The 20,683-nt window shown below is 45.4% G+C and overlaps 1 protein-coding gene across 1 annotated transcript in view; it reads right to left on the bottom strand.

The window, feature by feature from the left end:
* Window positions 1-20,683, bottom strand: part of pola1 (polymerase (DNA directed), alpha 1) — a 373,540-nt gene that overhangs the window by 298,689 nt on the left and 54,168 nt on the right. Inside the window, exons 15-19 of the mRNA XM_038802241.1 lie at window positions 18,071-18,225; window positions 14,434-14,518; window positions 11,637-11,698; window positions 6,480-6,569; window positions 908-1,024 (exon numbers count right to left, since the gene is read on the bottom strand). Of these exons, the coding sequence (XP_038658169.1) occupies window positions 908-1,024; window positions 6,480-6,569; window positions 11,637-11,698; window positions 14,434-14,518; window positions 18,071-18,225 (509 nt within the window). The remainder of the gene's footprint in view (window positions 1-907; window positions 1,025-6,479; window positions 6,570-11,636; window positions 11,699-14,433; window positions 14,519-18,070; window positions 18,226-20,683) is intronic.

Below are 20,683 nucleotides of genomic sequence, written 5' to 3'. Positions count from 1 at the left end.
AAGAGGCGTAAAATAAACGCCATCACAGACTAGATGGGTTGAATGGCCCGTTTCTGTTCTCCACATTCTATGTAATACAGGATCAGCTTCCCGACAAATGGAGGAAACACAAATTATCTGGTCTCTGCTTGGGGAGATAAAGGAGGATGTTAAAATGCTCTCAGGTAGATTTTTTTTGAAAACATTACAATAATTGGGTCGGAGACTACTTGGTATTAAAATATTCCTCCTACAATTCCCTTCAGTATGGCTGCAGTTGAACAAGCAGAAGCATAGACCGACTACTTAGTTCCAACAGTAACTCAGTTCACTCACACCAGAATCTAATTCATCCAGTTGATAAACAGGTTAAAAAACTTCTTTGTAAAAGTCTGATTTTTAAGTGATGTTATACTGGTGCTTTGACACCTTCTTTATTAAGCAGCAAATCGTCTAAAGTAATTGCAATTAACAAACAATACACGTCTAGTTTTTGTAACGCTTACTGCTGTAACACTGTGCAGTTCTTGTAACTGAACAATTCTTGTAACACTAAGTGCACTTATTCCTGCACCTTAATGTTAAGGGTGTCATTGTACAGACTGCTAATTTTGTTTTTTTAATGTAGGTATGATGACAAGTGTTTTCCCCTTCACTTTGCATCTGGGATAATACTTAGCATTCCTAGGTCACATATTGTGTAGATTTCCTTTAGACTGATAATGGCATTCCATTATTTAGTCTGCTAGCATATATCAAATGCATAATGACACTAGGTTAAAAGCATTTTTACCAATATATATGACAATCTACTTCCATTACTTGAGCTACATTGCTGTTTCAACATAACAGTAACTTTTATTTCTTTTATAATCATTCGCTGGCAGCTCGTGGGTTTCTAATTCCAAAGATGTCAACCACGCCTTACCCCAAGTTTAGGCATAGCTGATCTCCTTAACCGACCAATTTTCGACCAGTGAGGAACTTTGCAGACATTAATTCGTTGCAGCAGAACATCGAGATCAAATCCATAAATATCATGGCCCTGTAATTAAGTGCAGACTGTAAATAGGTTGTACAATAAAGACTTGAGGAAATGAATTACCAGATGCAGTGCAGCCATTGGGATGCTTCTGAAGCCCCATGGTCACAAACATGGTACATACTCTAACATGTTTTCTTTCGCATGAAACAGGACTTTTTTCATTAAAATAAAAGCACATGTATCCAATTCAAGTCATTTTGATCATCAAGATAGGCTCAAAAAGCTGACCGACTCCACTTGAGGAGCATAGTGTATTGGGGCTGGTTTAGCACAGTGGGCTTGTAATGCAGAACAAGGCCAACAACGCGGGTTCAATTCCCGCACAGGCCTCCCTGAACAGGTGCCGGAATGTGGCGACTATGTTCACAGTATCTCCATTGAAGCCTCCTTGTGACAATAAGCGATTATTATTATTATTGTTAGACTGGAGGGTGATTTGATCAAGGTTTATAAAATGAAGTGCCTACACATCATGTTTGTGTAGAATTTGCTTCAACTGAACAGGGTTTTTTTTCTAGTCATTCACAGGCATCACTGGCGGGGCGAGTATTTACTTCCCATCACTAACTGCTTAACTGAGCGGATTGATAGGGCAGAGGGAATTTAAGAGTCAACCACATTGCAATGGGTCTGGAATCACATTATAGGGAAGAAGGCAGATTTTATTATCTAAAGGGCATTAGTGAATCAAATGGGATTTTAACGATGATCCAATAGTTTCATGGCCATAATTACTGATACTAGCTTTGTACTCCAGATGTATTTAACCAAATTTAAATTACCCCAGCTTCCAGATCATAGGTGAGGTGGCAAGATGGAACAGAACTGTCTCGGTCACAGAAGGAACAGAGTAGCAGTAGAAAGGTGTTTTTCTGAATGGAAGGTTGTGACTAGTGGTGTTCCACAGGGATCGGTGCTGGGGCTTCTGTTGTTTCTAGTATACACAAACGATTTGGGGGAAAATGTAGCTGGTTTGATTAGTAAATTTGCGGATGACACCAAGGTTGGTGGATTGGTAGATAGTGTTGATGATTGTCAGAAGATACAGCAGGACATAGATAGGTTGGAGCCTTGGGCAGAGAAATGGCAAATGGAGTTTAATCCGGCCAAATGTGAGGTAATGCATTTTGGTAGGTCTAACAGAGGAGAAATATACCGTGAATGGCAAAACTCCGAGGAATATAGAAAGTCAGAGAGATCTGGGCGTGCATGTCCACAGATCTTTGAAGGTGGCAATACAAGTGGACAAGGTAGTCAAGAAAGCATACGGAATGCTTGCCTTCATTGGACGGGACATCGAGTATAAAAACTGGCAAGTCATGCCAGTATAAAACTTGGTACAGCCGCACTTGGAATATTGAGCACAATTCTGGTCGCCACACTACCAGAAGGATGTGGAGGCGTTGCAGAGAGTGTAGAGGAGGTTTATCAGGATGTTGTCTGGTCTGTAGGGTGTTAGCTGGTCTGAGTCTGTAGGGCTGAATAGACTTGGACTGTTTTCATTAGAAAGACGGAGGTTGAGGGGTGACCTGATAAGAGGTCCGGAAGATTCTGAGGGGCATGGCTACAGTGGATGGGCGGGCACTCTTTCCAGGGTGGAGGGGTCAGTAACCAGGGGCATAGGTTCAACATCCGTGGGGCAAAGTTTAGAGGAGATGTGCTAGACAGGTTCTTTACGCAGAGGGTGACGAGTGCCTGGAACGTGTTGCCAGGGAAGATTGTGAAAGCATATACATTAACGGTGTTCAAAAGGCATCTTGACAAACACATGGATAGGATGGGTATAGAGGGATATGGTACTAGGAAGTGCTGAGGGTTTTTGCAAAGGTTGGTATCATGATCAGTACAGGCTTGGAGGGCCGAAGGGCCTGTTCCTGTGCTGTATTGTTCTTTGTTCTATGATGGGATGTGAACTCATTTGTCTGGAACATTGGTCTAATAAGGTAATTATTATTCGACTGTACCAAAGAGGATCAGGAATCACAATCTCAAATTATATAAAGGGCAGAGCTAGGTTAGCTGTCAGGAGGTGGCTCCAGTGCTGAAGGTGGATCTGTGGAACAGGCTACTGGTGAGAGCTGGGCCCTTGGTTGGATGCAGCAGGGACCAGCTCTTACAAAAAACGTCAGTGCTCTGTGACATTAGCCAGGATCAAACTGATCTCCTAGATTATCTCTGATTGCCCAATAGGCTTGCAGAAGAATTTTCCAAATTTGTTCCCCTTCATGGGGCTGGGATTTTGTATTTCCCATGAAGTCACACAGCACAGGTGGGTGAGGTATGGATATATTCGACTTAAGATGAACAAGACATCACATTTACAGGGGATAGGTTTGATAGGCCAGCAAGTCTTCTCCCACCTCAGTTGTCATAGGTTGATATAAAATCAACTTGTCTATAGTTAGGTAGGTCAGGAAAAGAAAATGTTTAAAATAATATTCATTCAGACAAGAGTTTTCATTATACACAAACAACAATACAACCACCCAATCCGCCAAACTCTCTCCTCTCTTCCCCCCACCCCCACCCCCCCCCCCCCCCATGAGAGAAAAAGGAAAAAAAAGCCAAACCTTACCAAAATTCAGAGACAACCGCTCCCTCCCTAACAGCTGAATTTAACCAGCTCCCTGAAAAAGGAGATGAAAGGCTGCCACCTCGAATAGAGCCTTTCCACCGACTTCCTCATGGTATACTTGACCTTCTCCAGGTGTGAAATTTCAATTGATCCCCAGCCACGCCAGCGCCTGAGGCAGCACCAGGGGCCTTCAACCAAGAAGAAATCACCTCCGGGCTATTAGCGAGGAAAAGGCTAGCACATCTGCCCTTGTTTCTGTCTGCAGTGTGTCCGAAACTCCTAAAATAGCCAAAGAGCACGGCTCCAGCTGAACGCCCAAAATCCCTGACATTGTATCAAAAAAGGAGACTCAGAAACTAACGAGCTTGGGACAAGACCAAAACATCCCTGTGATTTGGTGGCTGCCTAGACAACTATCCTCCACACCTGAGAGGAACCCACTCATACTCGCTGGTAAGGTGTGCCCTGTGCACCACCTTAAAATGATCAGGCTTAACCTCCCACATGAAAGTGTGATGTTGACCCTGTGAAGAGCCTCACTCCACACTCTCCTCTCAAAGACCAAACACAGCTCACCCTCCCACTTCCCCTTTACCCCCTCCAACAGCACCTGCTCCGTCACCAACATCTGCCCATAGACCTCTGGAAATCCTAGCCTCCCCTAACTCGGCCTTGGTTAGGACCCTGTCTGTTAATGAAGCTGACGGTACCAAGAGAAATGAAGGCAGCTCCTGGCGTAAACAATTGCGCACCTGAAAGTACCTGAATACATTCCCTCTCGGGTATTGGAACTTCTCTAACAACTCGTCCAGGGTTGCGAATCTACCATCCAGAAACATGCCCGTAAATCTCTCTATCTCTTCCCTCTCTCGTGCCCTAAACGATGAATCTGTGCCAAACGGCACAAACCTATGGTTCCCGCAAATTGGGGCCAACAGTGAGCCCAGTTTAAAATGCTGCCTAAACTGATTCCAAATTCTCAAAGTGGCTATCACCACCATGCCCGAAGAGATTCGAGCAGAGGAAAATGAATGGCACGGTAACCTGCTCTCTCAGACTCGACCCCATGGAAAACCTCTTCCATCTGCCCCTGTATAGGAGTCCAGATCCTTGAACCACTCCTGCACCTCATTGATATTTGCCGGCCACTAGTAGAACAAGATTGGGTAATGCCAGCAACCCCCCCCCCCCCCCGACAGCCTTACATAGAACATAGAACACTACAGCGCAGTACGGGCCCTTCGGCCCTCGATGTTGCGCCGACCTTTGCAAAAACATTCTACGAACCTGAGAAGTCTTACCAGCCCAAACAAAAGTAGACATCGATTTATTAACCCATTAAAGAAAGCCTTGGGGAGAAAGACTGAGACACTGGAACAAAAAGATAAACCTCAGGAGAATATTCACCTTCACCATCTGTACCCTTCCTACTAAGATCAGAGGGAGGGCAACCCACCTTTCAACTCGACCATCACCCCCTCCACCAGGCTAGCAAAGTTTATAGAACGTGGCCCAGTCATGGGTCATCTGAATTGCCAGATACCGAAAGAGAGTCCTGGCCAGATGAAATGGCAGCTTCTCCAGGTCAGCTCCCCGCCCCGGGTGGATTTACCAGAAAATATTCACTCGCTCCCAGGTTCAGCTTGTACCCAGAAAAGGAGTCAAAAGAAGCAACTCCACTATTTCCCCCACATTGAAGAGTGGGTCCGTGACATATAGTAACAAACCGTCCTCACATAAGAGCATGTGCTCCCTCCCACCAAGGTCTAACCCTCTCCATCCGGTAGACAATCTCAGAGGAATGGCCAGGTGCTCGAATGAGGGGAATTTATTCCATCAAACTACACTAATTACCTCCCGAACAAAATCACCCATAACCTGGGCAGAAAGGGCCAAAACCACGGGCCCTGGCGGGAGCCACTGCATTTTCGACTGTTCACCACATAGCCGCCACTGGAAGTCTCAGGAAAAGAAAGATTAGCTCGGCTTCCTGTTTCCGATTATTCCGTCTCATGTACAGCAATGTGCTCGCGAGAGAATGTGGTGAAGGTGAGATTTAATTCACCCCTGATGCCAGTAGATTAGCACTGTGGAACTTTGCTCAAAGGGAGTGGTCACGCTGTGGTGGTGCTTGGGGGGGCGGGGAGAGACAATGCCTTTTGGAATTGAAAACAAAAAGAAAATTGCTGGAAAAACGCACCAAATCTAACTGCATCTGTGGAGATAGAAACAGAGTAGAGATTCTCTCGCAGGTCAAGTCTACAACTAACATTCCAAAAGGAAAAGATGTTTCTCTACCTTCTGCAAACTTGAAACTGCTTTTTCTCTCAACTATCAAGATGCACTAAATAGCACTTCCCAGCAAATAAACAAAGCCATCATTAATAACATGCAATCAGTGTATAGATCTTTCAGTACATTGCTCACATATTAACCACAGCAGTGTCCCTTTTGTCGATTTATGTTGTTAAAATTTAAATTGGCAAACAGGTCACCTTGTACTTGAATTCCTGCAATCATTTTGACGAGTTACAAAGAAAATAAATAATAGTGAATAAACACCACTGGTTGGCTGAGCAGTTTCCAAAACAGTCCAAATTTAATCTGATGTTAACATGAACTTCAACTCAGTCACAGACAAATTCAATGGAGAGTTAGAAACACAAGGATTTGTAAAAGGCAGCTGTTTCAAAAAACTGGGGCTGGTTTGTCCCCTGGCCATTTGCAAACTGTTGAGATAAGAGCCTCCATACTTTTCTAATTAAATGCTGACTGTGGCCTCTGCACTTTTCATTCGGATCGACTTCAGCAACCATAACCTTTCATATTCAAGATTTCCTGGAGCAGCCTTTGCCAATATTGCTTAAAGTTTCTACTCACCACAAGAACATCAGGGTCAATCTTGTGAATCTTTGCCAAGAAATAGCCTAAGAGGGTCCTTTCGGTAGCAGCAACCTCAACTTTTGCATTCTGAAATCATAAGGATAAATCATCTTCATAAACCCTTTCATAAATCTGTGTTGAAGGAAGGCCTGTGGCACAATGGGTAGCATCCCTGTCTTTGAGCCAGAACCTCCAGGTTCAAGTCCTACTCCAGGACTTGGATGACCAATGAAGATACGTTTGGAATGCACCCAGACAGTTTGAGTATCAGCTTATAAATCCATCTAACACACGACAATGGTAGATGGCACAGTGGCACAGTGGTTAACACTGCTGCCTCACAGCGCCAGGAACTCAGGTTCAATTCCGGCCTTGAACGAGTCCATGTGGAGTTTGTGCTTTCTCCACATGTCTGCGTGGGCTTGCTCCGGGTTTCCTCCCACTACCCAAAGATGTGCAGGTTAGGTGGATTGGCCATGCTAAATTGCTCCTTAGTGTCCAAAATATGCAGACTCGATAGGCCGAATAGCTTTCTTCTGCACTGTAAGGATTCTATGGCAAGAGTGGGAGAGATTCCTAGTCAGCCATGTTGATTAAATAAATAGGAGTCTCTATCACCATTGTCCATCGCCCCAGGCCACAACCTGCATGTAAAAAGTGTATGATGCCAGTTCTGGGATTCTTTGGGAGGCTGGTTGAATCTGTTTGCTGTATGGCCAATGTGGATCAGGTTGGTGCCAATAGCATGTGGTTCAATCCCCAATCAGCTGGGGTGGATTTGTAAACTGCCTCCTTGCCCCATCTGTGGTAAAGGTTGTGGCACTGGGAGTCAGACATGCCATTGGACAAACAACCAAGAAGAAGAAATCCATGTTGACTCATGTTATGATTTTCTAAGAACTTTCTGATGGATTAGATATTACCATGTTCCTTACTAATGATGCACGGCTAAATGGAGTATAATTCCCAGTTTTCTTTCTCCTGTCTTTCGCAATTAGCAGGTTTACACCTCCTACCTTCTAGCCCACAGGGAACATATTAGATTTTAAGGAATTCTCAAAGATCAAAACTAATGCATTTGCTATCTCACCAGCTACCTGTTTCAAAGCCCTAGGGTGTAGGACACTAGATTTGATGGCTTTTCATCCCATTAATTTTTCTCGTATTTTTTCTTTACTAATACTCTTTCCTCACTTCCACCAGACTCCTGAGTTTTCCATCACTTCCAGCATTCTAGTGTTTTCTACCATGAAGACAGATACAAATTATTCACTTAAAGCCTCTGCCATTTTATCATCCCCCAGTACTCATTCCCTTGTCTCAGTCTCTAAGGGACCCACATTTACTCTGGCTTATCATTTCCTTTTTACATATCTACTGAGGATTTCACAATCTGTTTTTGTCAGTTAATTTCTTCTTTTGGACTATTTTCTCTTTATCAGTTTCTTTGTTATACTTTGTTGAATTTTAAAATCCACAGTCAAACCAATTTTCTCACGAGTATTTTTAGGCCTTTAAGCATTGCAAATTATGAATTTGTTGCGTATAGTTTCCCATCTACCTCACCTCTAAATATCTACACAGTTCAAGACCTGGTATATGTGTGTGCATGCTGTAACTGTGTGTGTGTGTGTGTGTGTGTGTGTGTGCGTGTGTGTGTGTGTGGGGGGGGAGTAATAAATACAAGAACTATCTCTAGAAATGTTGGGCTGGTGGGGGGGGCAGGGTAGAGCAGTGAGCAGAAAAGGGGGGCGATAGGACAGAGATGGGGGAATTGGGCAGAGACGGGGGGTGGGGGGGGGAAATGTCAGCACGGCAACACAGTGGTTAGCACTGCCCCCTAACAGTGCCGAGGTCACAGGTTCGATCCAAGCCCCGGGTACTGTCTCTGTGGAGTCTGCACATTCTCCTCGTGTTTGCGTGGGTCTCACCCACAGAATCCACAGATGTGCAGGATAGATGGATTGGCCACACTACATTGCCCCTTAATTTGAAAAAATTAATCGGGTAATCTACATTTTTTTTTTAAAGAGAGCGGGGGTTAGAGCAGAGAGCGGGGGTTAGAGCAGAGAGCGGGGGTTAGAGCAGAGAGCGGGGGTTAGAGCAGAGAGCGGGGGTTAGAGCAGAGAGCGGGGGTTAGAGCAGAGAGCGGGGGTTAGAGCAGAGAGCGGGGGTTAGAGCAGAGAGCGGGGGTTAGAGCAGAGAGCGGGGGTTAGAGCAGAGAGGGGGGGTTAGAGCAGAGAGGGGGGGTTAGAGAAGAGAGGGGGGTTAGAGAAGAGAGGGGGGTTAGAGCAGAGAGGGGGGTTAGAGCAGAGAGGGGGGGGGTTAGAGCAGAGAGGGGGGTTAGAGCAGAGAGGGGGGTTAGAGCAGAGAGGGGGGTTAGAGCAGAGAGGGGGGTTAGAGCAGAGAGGGGGGTTAGAGCAGAGAGGGGGGTTAGAGCAGAGAGGGGGGTTAGAGCAGAGGGGGGTTAAAGCAGAGAGGGGGGGTTAGAGCAGAGAGGGGGGTTAGAGCAGAGAGGGGGGTTGGAGCAGAGAGGGGGGTTAGAGCAGAGGGGGGGTTAGAGCAGAGAGGGGGGTTAGAGCAGAGAGGGGGGTTAGAGCAGAGAGGGGGGTTAGAGCAGAGAGCGGGGGGTTAGAGCAGAGAGCGGGGGTTAGAGCAGAGAGCGGGGGTTAGAGCAGAGAGCGGGGGTTAGATCAGAGAGCAGGGGTTAGAGCAGAGAGCGTGGGTTAGAGCAGAGAGGGGGGTTAGAGCAGAGAGGGGGGTTAGAGCAGAGAGGGGGGTTAGAGCAGAGAGCGGGGGTTAGAGCAGAGAGCGGGGGTTAGAGCAGAGAGCGGGGGTTAGAGCAGAGAGCGGGGGTTAGAGCAGAGAGGGGGGTTAGAGCAGAGAGGGGGGTTAGAGCAGAGGTGGGGGTTAGAGCAGAGAGCGGGGGTTAGAGCAGAGAGCGGGGGTTAGAGCAGAGAGCGGGGGTTAGAGCAGAGAGGGGGGTTAGAGCAGAGAGGGGGGTTAGAGCAGAGAGGGGGGTTAGAGCAGAGAGGGGGGTTAGAGCAGAGAGGGGGGTTAGAGCAGAGAGGGGGGTTAGAGCAGAGAGGGGGGTTAGAGCAGAGAGGGGGGTTAGAGAAGAGAGCAGGGGTTAGAGCAGAGAGCAGGGGTTAGAGCAGAGAGCAGGGGTTAGAGCAGAGAGGGGGGGGTTAGAGCAGAGAGGGGGGGTTAGAGCAGAGAGGGGGTAGGAAATATAGGGAGGAGAGACGAGAGCTGATCGGATACTACATTGCGTTGCAAATATTTGATATATGTGCTTACTTTTTATAAAATGTGTTTTGTCAATTTATAAAATCACAACTTTTTATTCGCTGTCAACGTATTATGGGTGCCACGGTGGCACAGGGGTTAGCACTGATGCCTCGCAGCTCACAGGACCCAGGTTCAGTTCTGGCCTCGGGTGATTGTCTGTGTGAAGTTTTCCCCGTGTGTGCGTGGGTTTCCTCCGAATGCTCCGGATTCCTCCCACAGTCCAAAGATGTGCAGGTCAGGTGGATTGGTCATGCTAAATTGCCCCTTAGTGTCCAAAGGTTTCGGGTCACTGGGTTTAAGGGGATAGGGTAGAGGTGTGGACTTAAGTCGGGTGCTCTTTCCCAGGCCCGATGTAGACCCGATGGGCCGAATTGCCTGTTCTGCACTGTAAATTCTAAGATTCTATATCAGAAGAATGTCCAGTAATGTCTCCTCCGCCATTTTGACCCAGGACTACAAATGTGAAAACAAAACTCAGTTCCTGCCAACATTGTCAAATGTTTCTGCATTTTTGAAAAACATATTTCCCCAATATGAACTGAAAACAAAAGCGATTGAAAAGTGCATTTCAAACCATGCCCCAAACATGTAGCAATTCATTAAATGAAAGATTACATTTATATCTACCTCTGTGTTATTGCACAGTGCAGTCACACACTACAAATTTTAACATCAGTGCAAAGGCACTTTGCAGCAATGCTAAACTTGGAATGTAAATCAGGCACTAAGGCCTGATCAGATTCCAAGGTGAAATAAAGTGAGACCTCCCATCTCCTCTCAGGAGTCTCACACCACTTAGTTCCACTTTCAGACTGGCCCCCCCGACACCAATCATAATGTAAATGCACCATTCGTTTTTACGCCATTGCGGTGGGAGTTCCTCTGTAATTTAGACAATCACAGCCATTACACTCTTCCTGTGCTTACTTCTTTACATTACCAGAAAGGAGATTGGCTACTGGGAGCATAATTCAGCGGTCAGATTATATTTCAGGATAGTATTCATCAGAGAGTCGATAACCAACATTCTCAATCAGCTTTGTGATTTGAGATCTGGCAGACATTGGATAAAAATGACAATCCCGGCCGAAGAGGAGCTGCCTCAAAAAGGATTAATTCAGCTAAAATAATAAGTTCACACACAATGAATTTAAGTGAGGAGTGATTGTTTTAATATCTTGACAATTCCCACATAAAAATACCACCACATCTATCCAAGTTAAAGCAGTCATTTCTTAATTCACAAAGTATTTTACGAACATATCCTGAAAGCCAGGTTATACTCGCAGTCGTGAAAAACATCCCTCCATCTGCCAGGTTTGTCTCCTCTCCTGAAAGCACCGACTTATGCCTGACATATTCTGTGGTCTGTCCCCTAGCACCAAAGTGGTGATCAGAATCAGCAGATTACGGAACCACAAGGATCAGCACATCCAAGCTCAGTGCTTCCCTGATTCACACACATTTCCAGGGATCACTGGATAATGAATGGAAGTAGGCAGGGCTCCTAGCCAGGTGAAATCAGACCATTGCCTGTTCAGCTCATTCAGCATAGAAGGGTAATGAGCCCAGTCTGCATTGCTCAAATCCACGCAAGATAGCTCAGGGAAGCCAAGTAAAACATTCAGTAGCAATTCAAAAAGAAATTCGCAAATAATTGTCATTTCATGTGGACCCATCAATTTATTAAACAGAACTTATCTGGACCAGCTTAAAACTCCCATCACAGTATTCAAAGTGGAAATAACAAGAAATGAAAAAGCATAATTTCTGTACAAGTACATCAATTCCTTTCTTTATCCCCACATTAATAAATTTATACAAAATAAATAGCAGAGGCAAACAGACAGAAAAATAACTTACTTTTCTCGCCAGTACCTCCCGGAAATCGTAAGGAAAGATACAATCACTGGGCTTGCTGATGACTAGAAAAGGAGGCAGCATTAGTATTTTAACAATGTTCTCAACACAGATTTCTTTCAGGAGGACATGATTAGCAGATGAATAGGAAAATCAAGGAACCCAATTCTCTCCCACAGACACATATCCAGGCTCACCACTCCCAGAAATACTGTCCTACGTATGCCATGATTTCCGAAGCGTCAAAGATCAGTTCCTGGTGTTGGGTTCAGCAAACAGTATCCAAAATAATTGAATAATGTGTGCTTTTATGGAATACAAGGCATGACACTGGGAGATCTATTACTAGATTCACGCCTCAGGAAAGGTGACAGGGGTTACAAATAATATAATTAGCAAATGTCTTTTCCTACAAATATCAACGGCTTTGTTATTATTCTCCATTCACCTAGAGGTAAATTTCAGATAGTACCAGATGTAATAATCAAGATTACAATTTTAGAAATAAAATGCACTGGAATGGTTTCGATTCCCAGGGAAGCTTTGGCCTTTTCACTTCCATACCAACAAACTTCTATACTATTTGCCTCAAGAGGACCAAGTAATCCTTTGACCCAAGGACATATTCTGGATGCTTGGGAGCATCACGTCAACAGATTTTCCCAATCCCAAATTAATGAACAGTGACTGCTGCTGGGCATGAATATGGATGTCAGAGGAGGACAACATTAGGTTCAACAGTGATATTCTACACGGCTAATATGTGCGAATATTTATCTAGGTCAGTGTTCTTCAAAGTCTGTGGCGCGACCTGCGGGTGTAGTGAGAGTCGCGGAGCCGTTGTCCGCGGTGCTCCCGATTGCGCAAATCCCCGCGCAGCAGCCAGTTTTTCATAACGCCGGCTGCAAGCGGCCGCGAACATGTGAAAAAAAAATTCGCCCCGCATTGCGCATTCCGCACGATGATCAGCGCGCATGCGCATCAGGCACGCATGCACAGTGCGGCCGATATTTTCTAAACAGTTGCAGTTTTTTGTTTTACAAGTTCTGTAGTGGTTTTTATTCATTTATTTTATTCATTTAATTTTTTTTTCATTTATTTGATTCATTTTATTTTTTTTACAAGTTCGGGGGGGTTTTATTCATTTTTTTCATTTATTTTACACATTTTGTTTTTATTTTTTTACAAGTTCGGGGGGGGGTTTATTTTTTAAAATTTTACAGGAAAAAAATTCAGAACTTTGGATAGATGGAAACTCCATACTTTCCAACACCAGAAGGTTTCACCTTCATCCAACAGGTTCCATTGGAGGAGCGCGTACGAGGGTCAAAGGGACCCAAAACCATTTCCTCCATTTTTGTCAGCCGCAAACAAGGTAAGTGAAAATGGTGGGTCACGCAGGTCGGCCGGCGTGGGTCGCAAAGGTTGGCCAGTTTGTAAAAATGGGTCCCCGGAAAAAAAGTTTGAAGAACACTGATCTAGGTTTACTTGAAATGAAAATTGCTTATTGTCACAAGTAGGCTTCAAATGAAGTTACTGTGAAAAGCCCCTAGTCGCCACATTCCAGCGCCTGTTTGGGGAGGCTGGTACGGAAATTTAACCGTGCTGCTAGCCTGCCTTGGTCTGTTTTCAAAGCCAGCGATTTAGCCCTGTGCTAAACCAGCCCCCATCACGAGTCATCATCTTGAAAAACACCATTTTGAAAAGGAACAGAAGAAATTGGGTAAAAAGAACTTGTGCAGACTGAATTTTATGATTTTTAAAAACATTTTCCAATAAGGGGGCAATTAAGTGTGGCCAATCCACCTACTCTGCACATCTGTTGTGAGGGCGAGACCCACGCAGACACGGGGAAAACGTGCAAACTCCAAACGGACTGTGACCCGGGGCCAGGATTGAACCCAGGTCCTTGGCGCCGTGAAGCAGCAGTGCTAACCAGTGAGCCACCATGCTGTCCCGACTGAATTTTATCATATTAAGGATGCTTGCATTCATAGAATTTACATTGCAGAAGGAGGCCATTCGGCCCATCGAGTTTGCACCTGCTCTTGGAAAGAGCACCCTACCCAAGGTCAACACCTCCACCCCATCGCCATAACCCAGTAACTACACCCAACACTAAGGGCAATTTTGGAGACTAAGGGCAATTTAGCCTGGCCAATCCACCTAACCAGCACATCTTTGGGCTGTGGGAGGAAACCGGAGCACCCGGAGGAAACCCACGCACACACGGGGAGGATGTGCAGAATCCGCACAGACAGTGACCCAAGCTGGAATCGAACCTGGGACCCTGGAGTTGTGAAGCAACTGTGCTATCCACAATGCTACCGTGCTGCCCTTTCATTGGGAACAAAATAAATTTGACTTTTACATCTAGCGTCAAAATTAAGCACAAGTTGCATGCAGAGAAAAACTGCATCACTGCCTCTACATCAGAAAAAACATTCTCATTGAACACCAGTGGCATTTTACACATTCTACGCCAGTCTCATTGAGGCCTCTCTCAACAGCCGGCAATTAATGTTGAATGACAAGTAATGTTGTTGATGAGCATCAGTCACTAGGAAGCGGATCGAGAGAAACAAAGCTTGTTTCTCTTAGGGATTTAGCACAAGAACACAAGGAAGCCTTCCCTCAAATTAAGCTCAGGCGCTACCCAAGGTCTCAATTCAAACATGATGCAGCACTCAATCCAGCTCATCACCCCAAAGGTGCCAACTATTAAAACCGTTTGTGCTTCCAGTGGCGCACTGTTCTGGCATATTACACACTTACACTTTCCATAGAAGAAAATACCTACCGCAGAAATGGGCCTGGAATGGAGGCTGGGGAGCAGCTCTGTCCAGAGGGAATTTGTGATGAACGAAAGCTGCCAAGACCACAATCTGGAACAAAGGGAAATGGATAGATCCTTTCAATGGGAGTTTCACCTTCAAAGGGTCATTTTAAAATATGTGCAGTTCTGATTTCAATCACAGCAAATATCCTCTTGCACTGTACCATCCACATTTGCCTTTTTTCTGACAAATGCTCTGAAATTTCTGAAGCCAGGGTTTGAGGCAGTATCTGACCGACAGAATTGAGTTAACTGAAGCAAGGCTTGGACATTAGCTCAGAAGTAAGATGTGAGCAGAGGGAGCCAGGGTCGGTTTTAGGTGGGCATGCCTGGAAGGAAGGGCTTCTCTCGAGCCCTGTCTGATTTAAATAACTGAACCCAGTTAACATTCCTTGCTTCCGTTTCCGGCCGCAGCCAGCAATGTCGGGAGGCTGGCGGTTGGATGGATGGGCCTTTGTCCCCAGCCACAGCCAGGGAACAGACAGGAAAGTGGGGAAAGTGGGAAACGTTGGTAAGGTTGGGGACTGGCCAATCATGTAACAGTGAGTGAAGCAGGCTAATTAAAATCAGCAGCTAACCACTTAGAATCATAAGAACTAGAATCAGGGGTTGGCAATACATCCCCTCCAGCCCGATTCGTGATTCAATATGATCATGGCTCATCTCCTCTCGGCCTCAACTCCACTTTCCTGCCCATTCCCCATAACTCTTCAACCAATTACTAATTTAAAATGTTTCTACCTCCTGCTTTAATTTACTTAAAGTCACGGCACCCACTGATCTCGAAGATAGTGAATTACACTGATTCATGACCCTTTGAGAAAAAAGTAATTTCTCCTCATCTCGGTTTTAAATCTGCTATCCCTTATCCTAAAGCTATGTTCTCTTATTCTAGAATGCCCCACAAGAGGAAGCATCCAATCTACATCTACTTTGACAATACCTTTTATCATTACAGCACAGGTGGCCATTCAGCCTATCGTGTCTGTATTGCCTCTCTGCAATTCACCTAGCCCCAATACTCCCGACTTTTCCCAGTAGCCCTGCAAATTGTTCTTTTTTTTTATAGAACAGTACAGCACAGAACAGGCCCTTCGGCCCGCAATGTTGTGCCGAGCCATGATCACCCTACTCAAACCCACGTATCCACCCTATACCCGTAACCCAACAACCCCCCCCTTAACCTTACTTTTTAGGACACTACGGGCAATTTAGCATGGCCAATCCACCTAACCCGCACATCTTTGGACTGTGGGAGGAAACCGGAGCACCCGGAGGAAACCCACGCACACAGGGGGAGGACGTGCAGACTCCACACAGACAGTGACCCAGCCAGGAATCGAACCTGGGACCCTGGAGCTGTGAAGCATTTATGCTAACCACCATGCTACCCTGCTGCCCCTTCTTCTTCAGTAATGATCCAATTCTCTTTCGAAAGACATAATTGAATCTGCCTCAACCGTACAGATCCTAAGCACTCACTTTGTAAAAAACATTTTCCTCATGTCACCATTGCTTCTTTTCCCAATCAGCTTAAATTGGCACCCTCTGGTCCTTGATCCTTCCATTACTGGGAAGCTTCTCCCTGTATCCTGGGAAGATTCTCCCTATATACAGTGTTCGGACGTCTCATGATTTTGAACACCTCCATCAAATATTGTCTCGACCTTCTCTGCACCAAGCAGAACAGCTCTAGCTTCTCCAATATATTTACGCTGGAAACATTCTTGTGAACCTTTTCTGCACCCTCTCTAATATCTTTACATTTTTCTGAAGCATGGAGCTCAGAAGTGGACATAACACTGCAGTTGAAGCCGAACCAGTGTTTTATACAGTGTTTATCGTAACTTCCTTGCTTTTGTACTTTATGTCCCTATTTATAATGCACAGTATGCTGTATGCTTCATCACCATTCTCTCAATCTGCCCTGCAACTTCAATGACTTATGTGCAAATACCCCCAGGGTCCCTCTGCTCCTGCACCTCCTTTGGAATTGAACCTTCAATGTTGCTTCTGCTCATTCTTCCCACAAAAATGAATTATTTCACACTACTTCGCATTAAACTTCATTTGCCACTTGTCTGCCCATTCCACCAATACTGTCCTCTTCACAGTTGATAACACTTACAAGTTTTGTGGCATCTGCAAATTTTGAAATTGTGCCCACTACTTCAAAGTACTTCCTGGATCTAGCAGCTCCCGCCTCCTTGAGCTGCCAGGTTTGCCCATGTTCCAGGAAAACTGGTCAGCCAAGATTAAAAATTAAAATGGCAGTTGGTTCAGAGATGGGTTTGCTGCCCTCCCCCATAGCTTCCAGCAAGTCTTTGTCAAAACCGGAAGTGGGCAAACTGGAGAGGAGTTGGGATCTGGTATCAGATTTATAACAATTTTAAATTCCCCCCCCCCCCCCCCCCCCCCCCCCCCCCCCCCCCCCCGGCCACACTTCGCATCACCAACGCTGAATCACTTCAGCATAAAGTGTTTGTCAAATCAATTGATTCACACTGTTGTATTGAGCATATTCCATTCAACAAGTAAACTCGGTGAAGTCATTAGCATTTGCTGTTTGAACAGAAACAAAACATTAAGTGAGGGTAAAGGGTTGATATTACCAAAAATTCATTTCACTTAGAATTCAAACAAACAAACAATCCAAGCAAAAAGCTTCAGGCGAAGAGACATAGTCCCACTCGCCACCGTACACTCAGATATAAACAATAATTTGCAAAGATGTCCAAAGATGTGCAGATTAGGTGTATTGGCCATGTTGCCAAAGGTTAGCAGGGGTTACAGGGAGAGGGCGGAGGATTGGGTCTAGATAGAGTGCTCTTTCAGAGGGTTGGTGTCGACTCGTTGGGCCGAAAGGGGTTCTGTGAAAGTAAAGTGATGGCTACGAGAATGGTCACAATTGAGAGGGTCTTTGCTTGGGTATCAATAATGCTGCACACTGGAAAACATTAGAAGTTACGTTTCCTATAGATGTCAACTGTAAGAACACTGGGATACTGCACTCCAATATTTTCTGATGAAAATTATTCTAACCAGATTTCAGATACACTCGGCTCAATTTACAGCCAGGCCCTTCATAAAACTGTCATGAGCACTTTCACCTGATTACCCGATCTCAAAAATATAATCTTGTTGATTAGCCCGGTCAAGGGGCGGAATGGTGGCGCAGTGGTTAGCATTGCTGCTTTACAGCGCCAGGAACCCTGGTTCGATTCCCACCTTGGGTGACTGTGTGGAGTTTACATTTTCTCTCCTGTGTCCGCATGGGTTTCCTCTGGGTGTTCTGGTTTCCTGCCACAGTCCAAAGATGTGCAGGTTAGGTAGATTGGACATGTTAAATTGCCCTTAGCGCGACGCTACAGGGCAGGGGATTGGGCCTAGGTAGGGTGGTCTTTCGACGGGTCGGTGCAGACTCGATGGACCAAATGGGCTCAGTCTGTACTATGGGGATTCAGTGATTCTATGATTGAATGCTGAAAGAATAAACCAAAAACAGTCAATACAAGTCAATATCTGGGTGTCGGCAGAAGCAGGTGTTGATGATCACCATCAATAACAGATTGAAAATTAGATTGTTTTTTAAAACTCATACCTCATTCTGATGAGTCTTGGAGTTCTGCACAGTCTTCATGCTGACTGATAAAATGACAAGAGGAGGAGGAGGAATATCTTTGACCACAGTCACATGGTCTAGTCGCAGTGCCACAGCCTCTACTTTGCACCAACTCATGGGTTTATTGGGAAGCTCTGAACAGAGAAACAGACAACCGATTACGTTTGCATCACGGCGAAAACTGCCAAGATAAAACCTCACATCCGACCCTTTCTTTCATCCCCCTTGGTATCCACCCCCCCCCCCCCCCCCCCCAATCCTCCACCTGATACCATGTGAACCCCAGCTCGGACTACAAACAAATCATTCAAACTCGAAACTGCATTCGAGTCTTTCAAAACTAAAGCGGTAACCGAAGAACTGAAAGATACTGTTTCCATTCATTCTCAGGATGTCGCTGGCAAGGGTGGCGCATCTATTGCCCATTCCTAGTTACCCAGAGAAGGTGGTGGTGGTAAGGGGAGGGGGGGGGGGATTCCTTTTGAGCTGCTGTGTTATGGTCATTTTGAAATCATACTAGTTAAACCTCAGGAACTCTGTAGTTCGTAGCCCAGATCGAGCCAGATTTACTGTCACCGAGAGTATCTACTGTTGCCTTCTATGGGAACAGGTCATGCGCAGCCCACATCTGGGGAGGGCTCTGGTGGCTTGTCAAACTGTCATCAACCAGACTATTGGCAGCTGGGACCCCCTCCCGAGACCTCATTGGCCAGAAGCCAGAGAGGCTTCTGAAAAAGCGAGTGGAGGGGGATAAAAGTAGGCATCTCGAAGCAGAAGCGGCAGAAGACTCAAAGCAAAGACTTGGTGTGTGAGGTGACCCTGACTAGACCAGAAGGAAGCAAGCAAGCAAGCAAAAAGCCAGCGAGAATCACCCTTGCAAAGAGAAATCAGAGGGACTCGGGAATCGGATCTACAACTTCAAGTGTGTTGCATTATATCCGTGTCCGCACTTTGTTCGACTCATGAATAAAGACATCTGGGTAAACTTTAATTAAGGAGCTGGGTGAAGTATCTGAATTGGACAGATATAACAGTGTCGAGATTTGATAGAAGTCAGTAGCTTGCTTGCCCACTTCAGAGATTGGTAAAAAGTCAACAATGTTATCGTGGGGCTGGTGACTGGGAAAAGACAAACGGCCTCCTCCCTATTATGACAGCGCAAACATATAATGGCAACCTGTACGAATGCTGGCTTTTTACTTCTAGATTTGAAAACAAAATGGAGTTTGAATTCTCCAACTGCCATGGCGGCAAAGATAAAAAATAGGTGGAATAGGCCATTCAGTCCCTCGAGCCTGCCCTGCCGCACATTTGATTATGATTTTAACTACATTTTCTTTCCCGTTCGCTGTAACATTTTAACTACTTTCCAGATGAAAAATGCGTCTAATTCAGCCTCGAATATATTCAATGGATCAGCCTCCACTGATTCAAACAAAGAGCAAAGAAAAGTACAGCACAGGAACAGGCCCTTCGGCCCTCCAAGCCTGTGCTAACCATGCTGCCCATCTAAACTAAAATCTTCTACACTTCCTGGGTCCGTATCCCTCTATTCCCATCTTCTTCATGTATTTGTCCAGATGCCCCTTAAATGTCACTATCGTCCCTGCTTCCACCACCTCCTCCGGCAGCGAGTTCCAGGCACCCACTACCCTCTGTGTAAAAATCTTGCCTCGTACATCTCCTCTAACCTTGCCCCTCACACCTTAAACCTATGCCCCGTAGTAATTGACCCCTCTACCCTGGGGAAAAGCCTCTGACGATCCACTCTGTCTATGCCCCTCATAATTTTGTAGACCTCTATCAGGTCGCCCCTCAACCTCCGTCGTTCCAGTGCGAACAAACCAAGTTTATTCAACCGCTCCTCATAGCTAATGCCCTCCATACCAGGCTAAATCTCTTCTGCAGCCTCCACATCCTTCTGGTAGTGTGGTGACCAGAATTGAACACTATACTCCAAGTGTGGCGTGACTAAGGTTCTATACAGCTGCAACATGACTTGACGATGCTTATACTCAATGCAGGCTAGCATGCCGTTATGTCTTCTTGACTACCTTAAATGATTCCAGGAGAACTTGCAATCCCTAGATTGTCAGCCTAGTCTCTGTTACCAGCCCAGTGATTTAACCATACCCCATCTCTGTTACCAGCCCAGTGATTTAACTATACCCCAACTCTGTTACCAGCCCAGTGATTTAACCATACCCCATCTCTGTTACCAGCCCAGTGATTTAACCATACCCCATTAATGTAGTGAGTACAAAACTGCATGAAGACCACACAGGCCACCATCACTTTGAGTTGGTGAACATCAGCATAATACATGAAAATAGGTAATGTACTATTACAGCAACTTCCATTTATGCAACACCTTTTACAAGGAAAAACAGACAAGGCACTTCACAGAAATCAAAGATGAACATCCAGCTATAGGAGATGATATTTGATGGGGTGAATAAGTTTGCTGAAAGCAAGGAATTTTAAAGAAGGATTCTGAAGGAAAAGAGGGAGGTAGAGCGGAGGAAGGGTTTGGGAGTCAAATTCCAATGAACAAGGCACCAATGGTAAAGCAAAGAGGCCAGAGAAACACAG

Source organism: Scyliorhinus canicula, chromosome 7 (assembly GCF_902713615.1).
Source record: "Scyliorhinus canicula chromosome 7, sScyCan1.1, whole genome shotgun sequence".
In the NCBI taxonomy this organism is placed as follows: Eukaryota; Metazoa; Chordata; class Chondrichthyes; order Carcharhiniformes; family Scyliorhinidae; genus Scyliorhinus; species Scyliorhinus canicula.
Note: the sequence above shows the minus strand (reverse complement) of the source record. Positions and strands in the feature narration are given on the sequence as shown.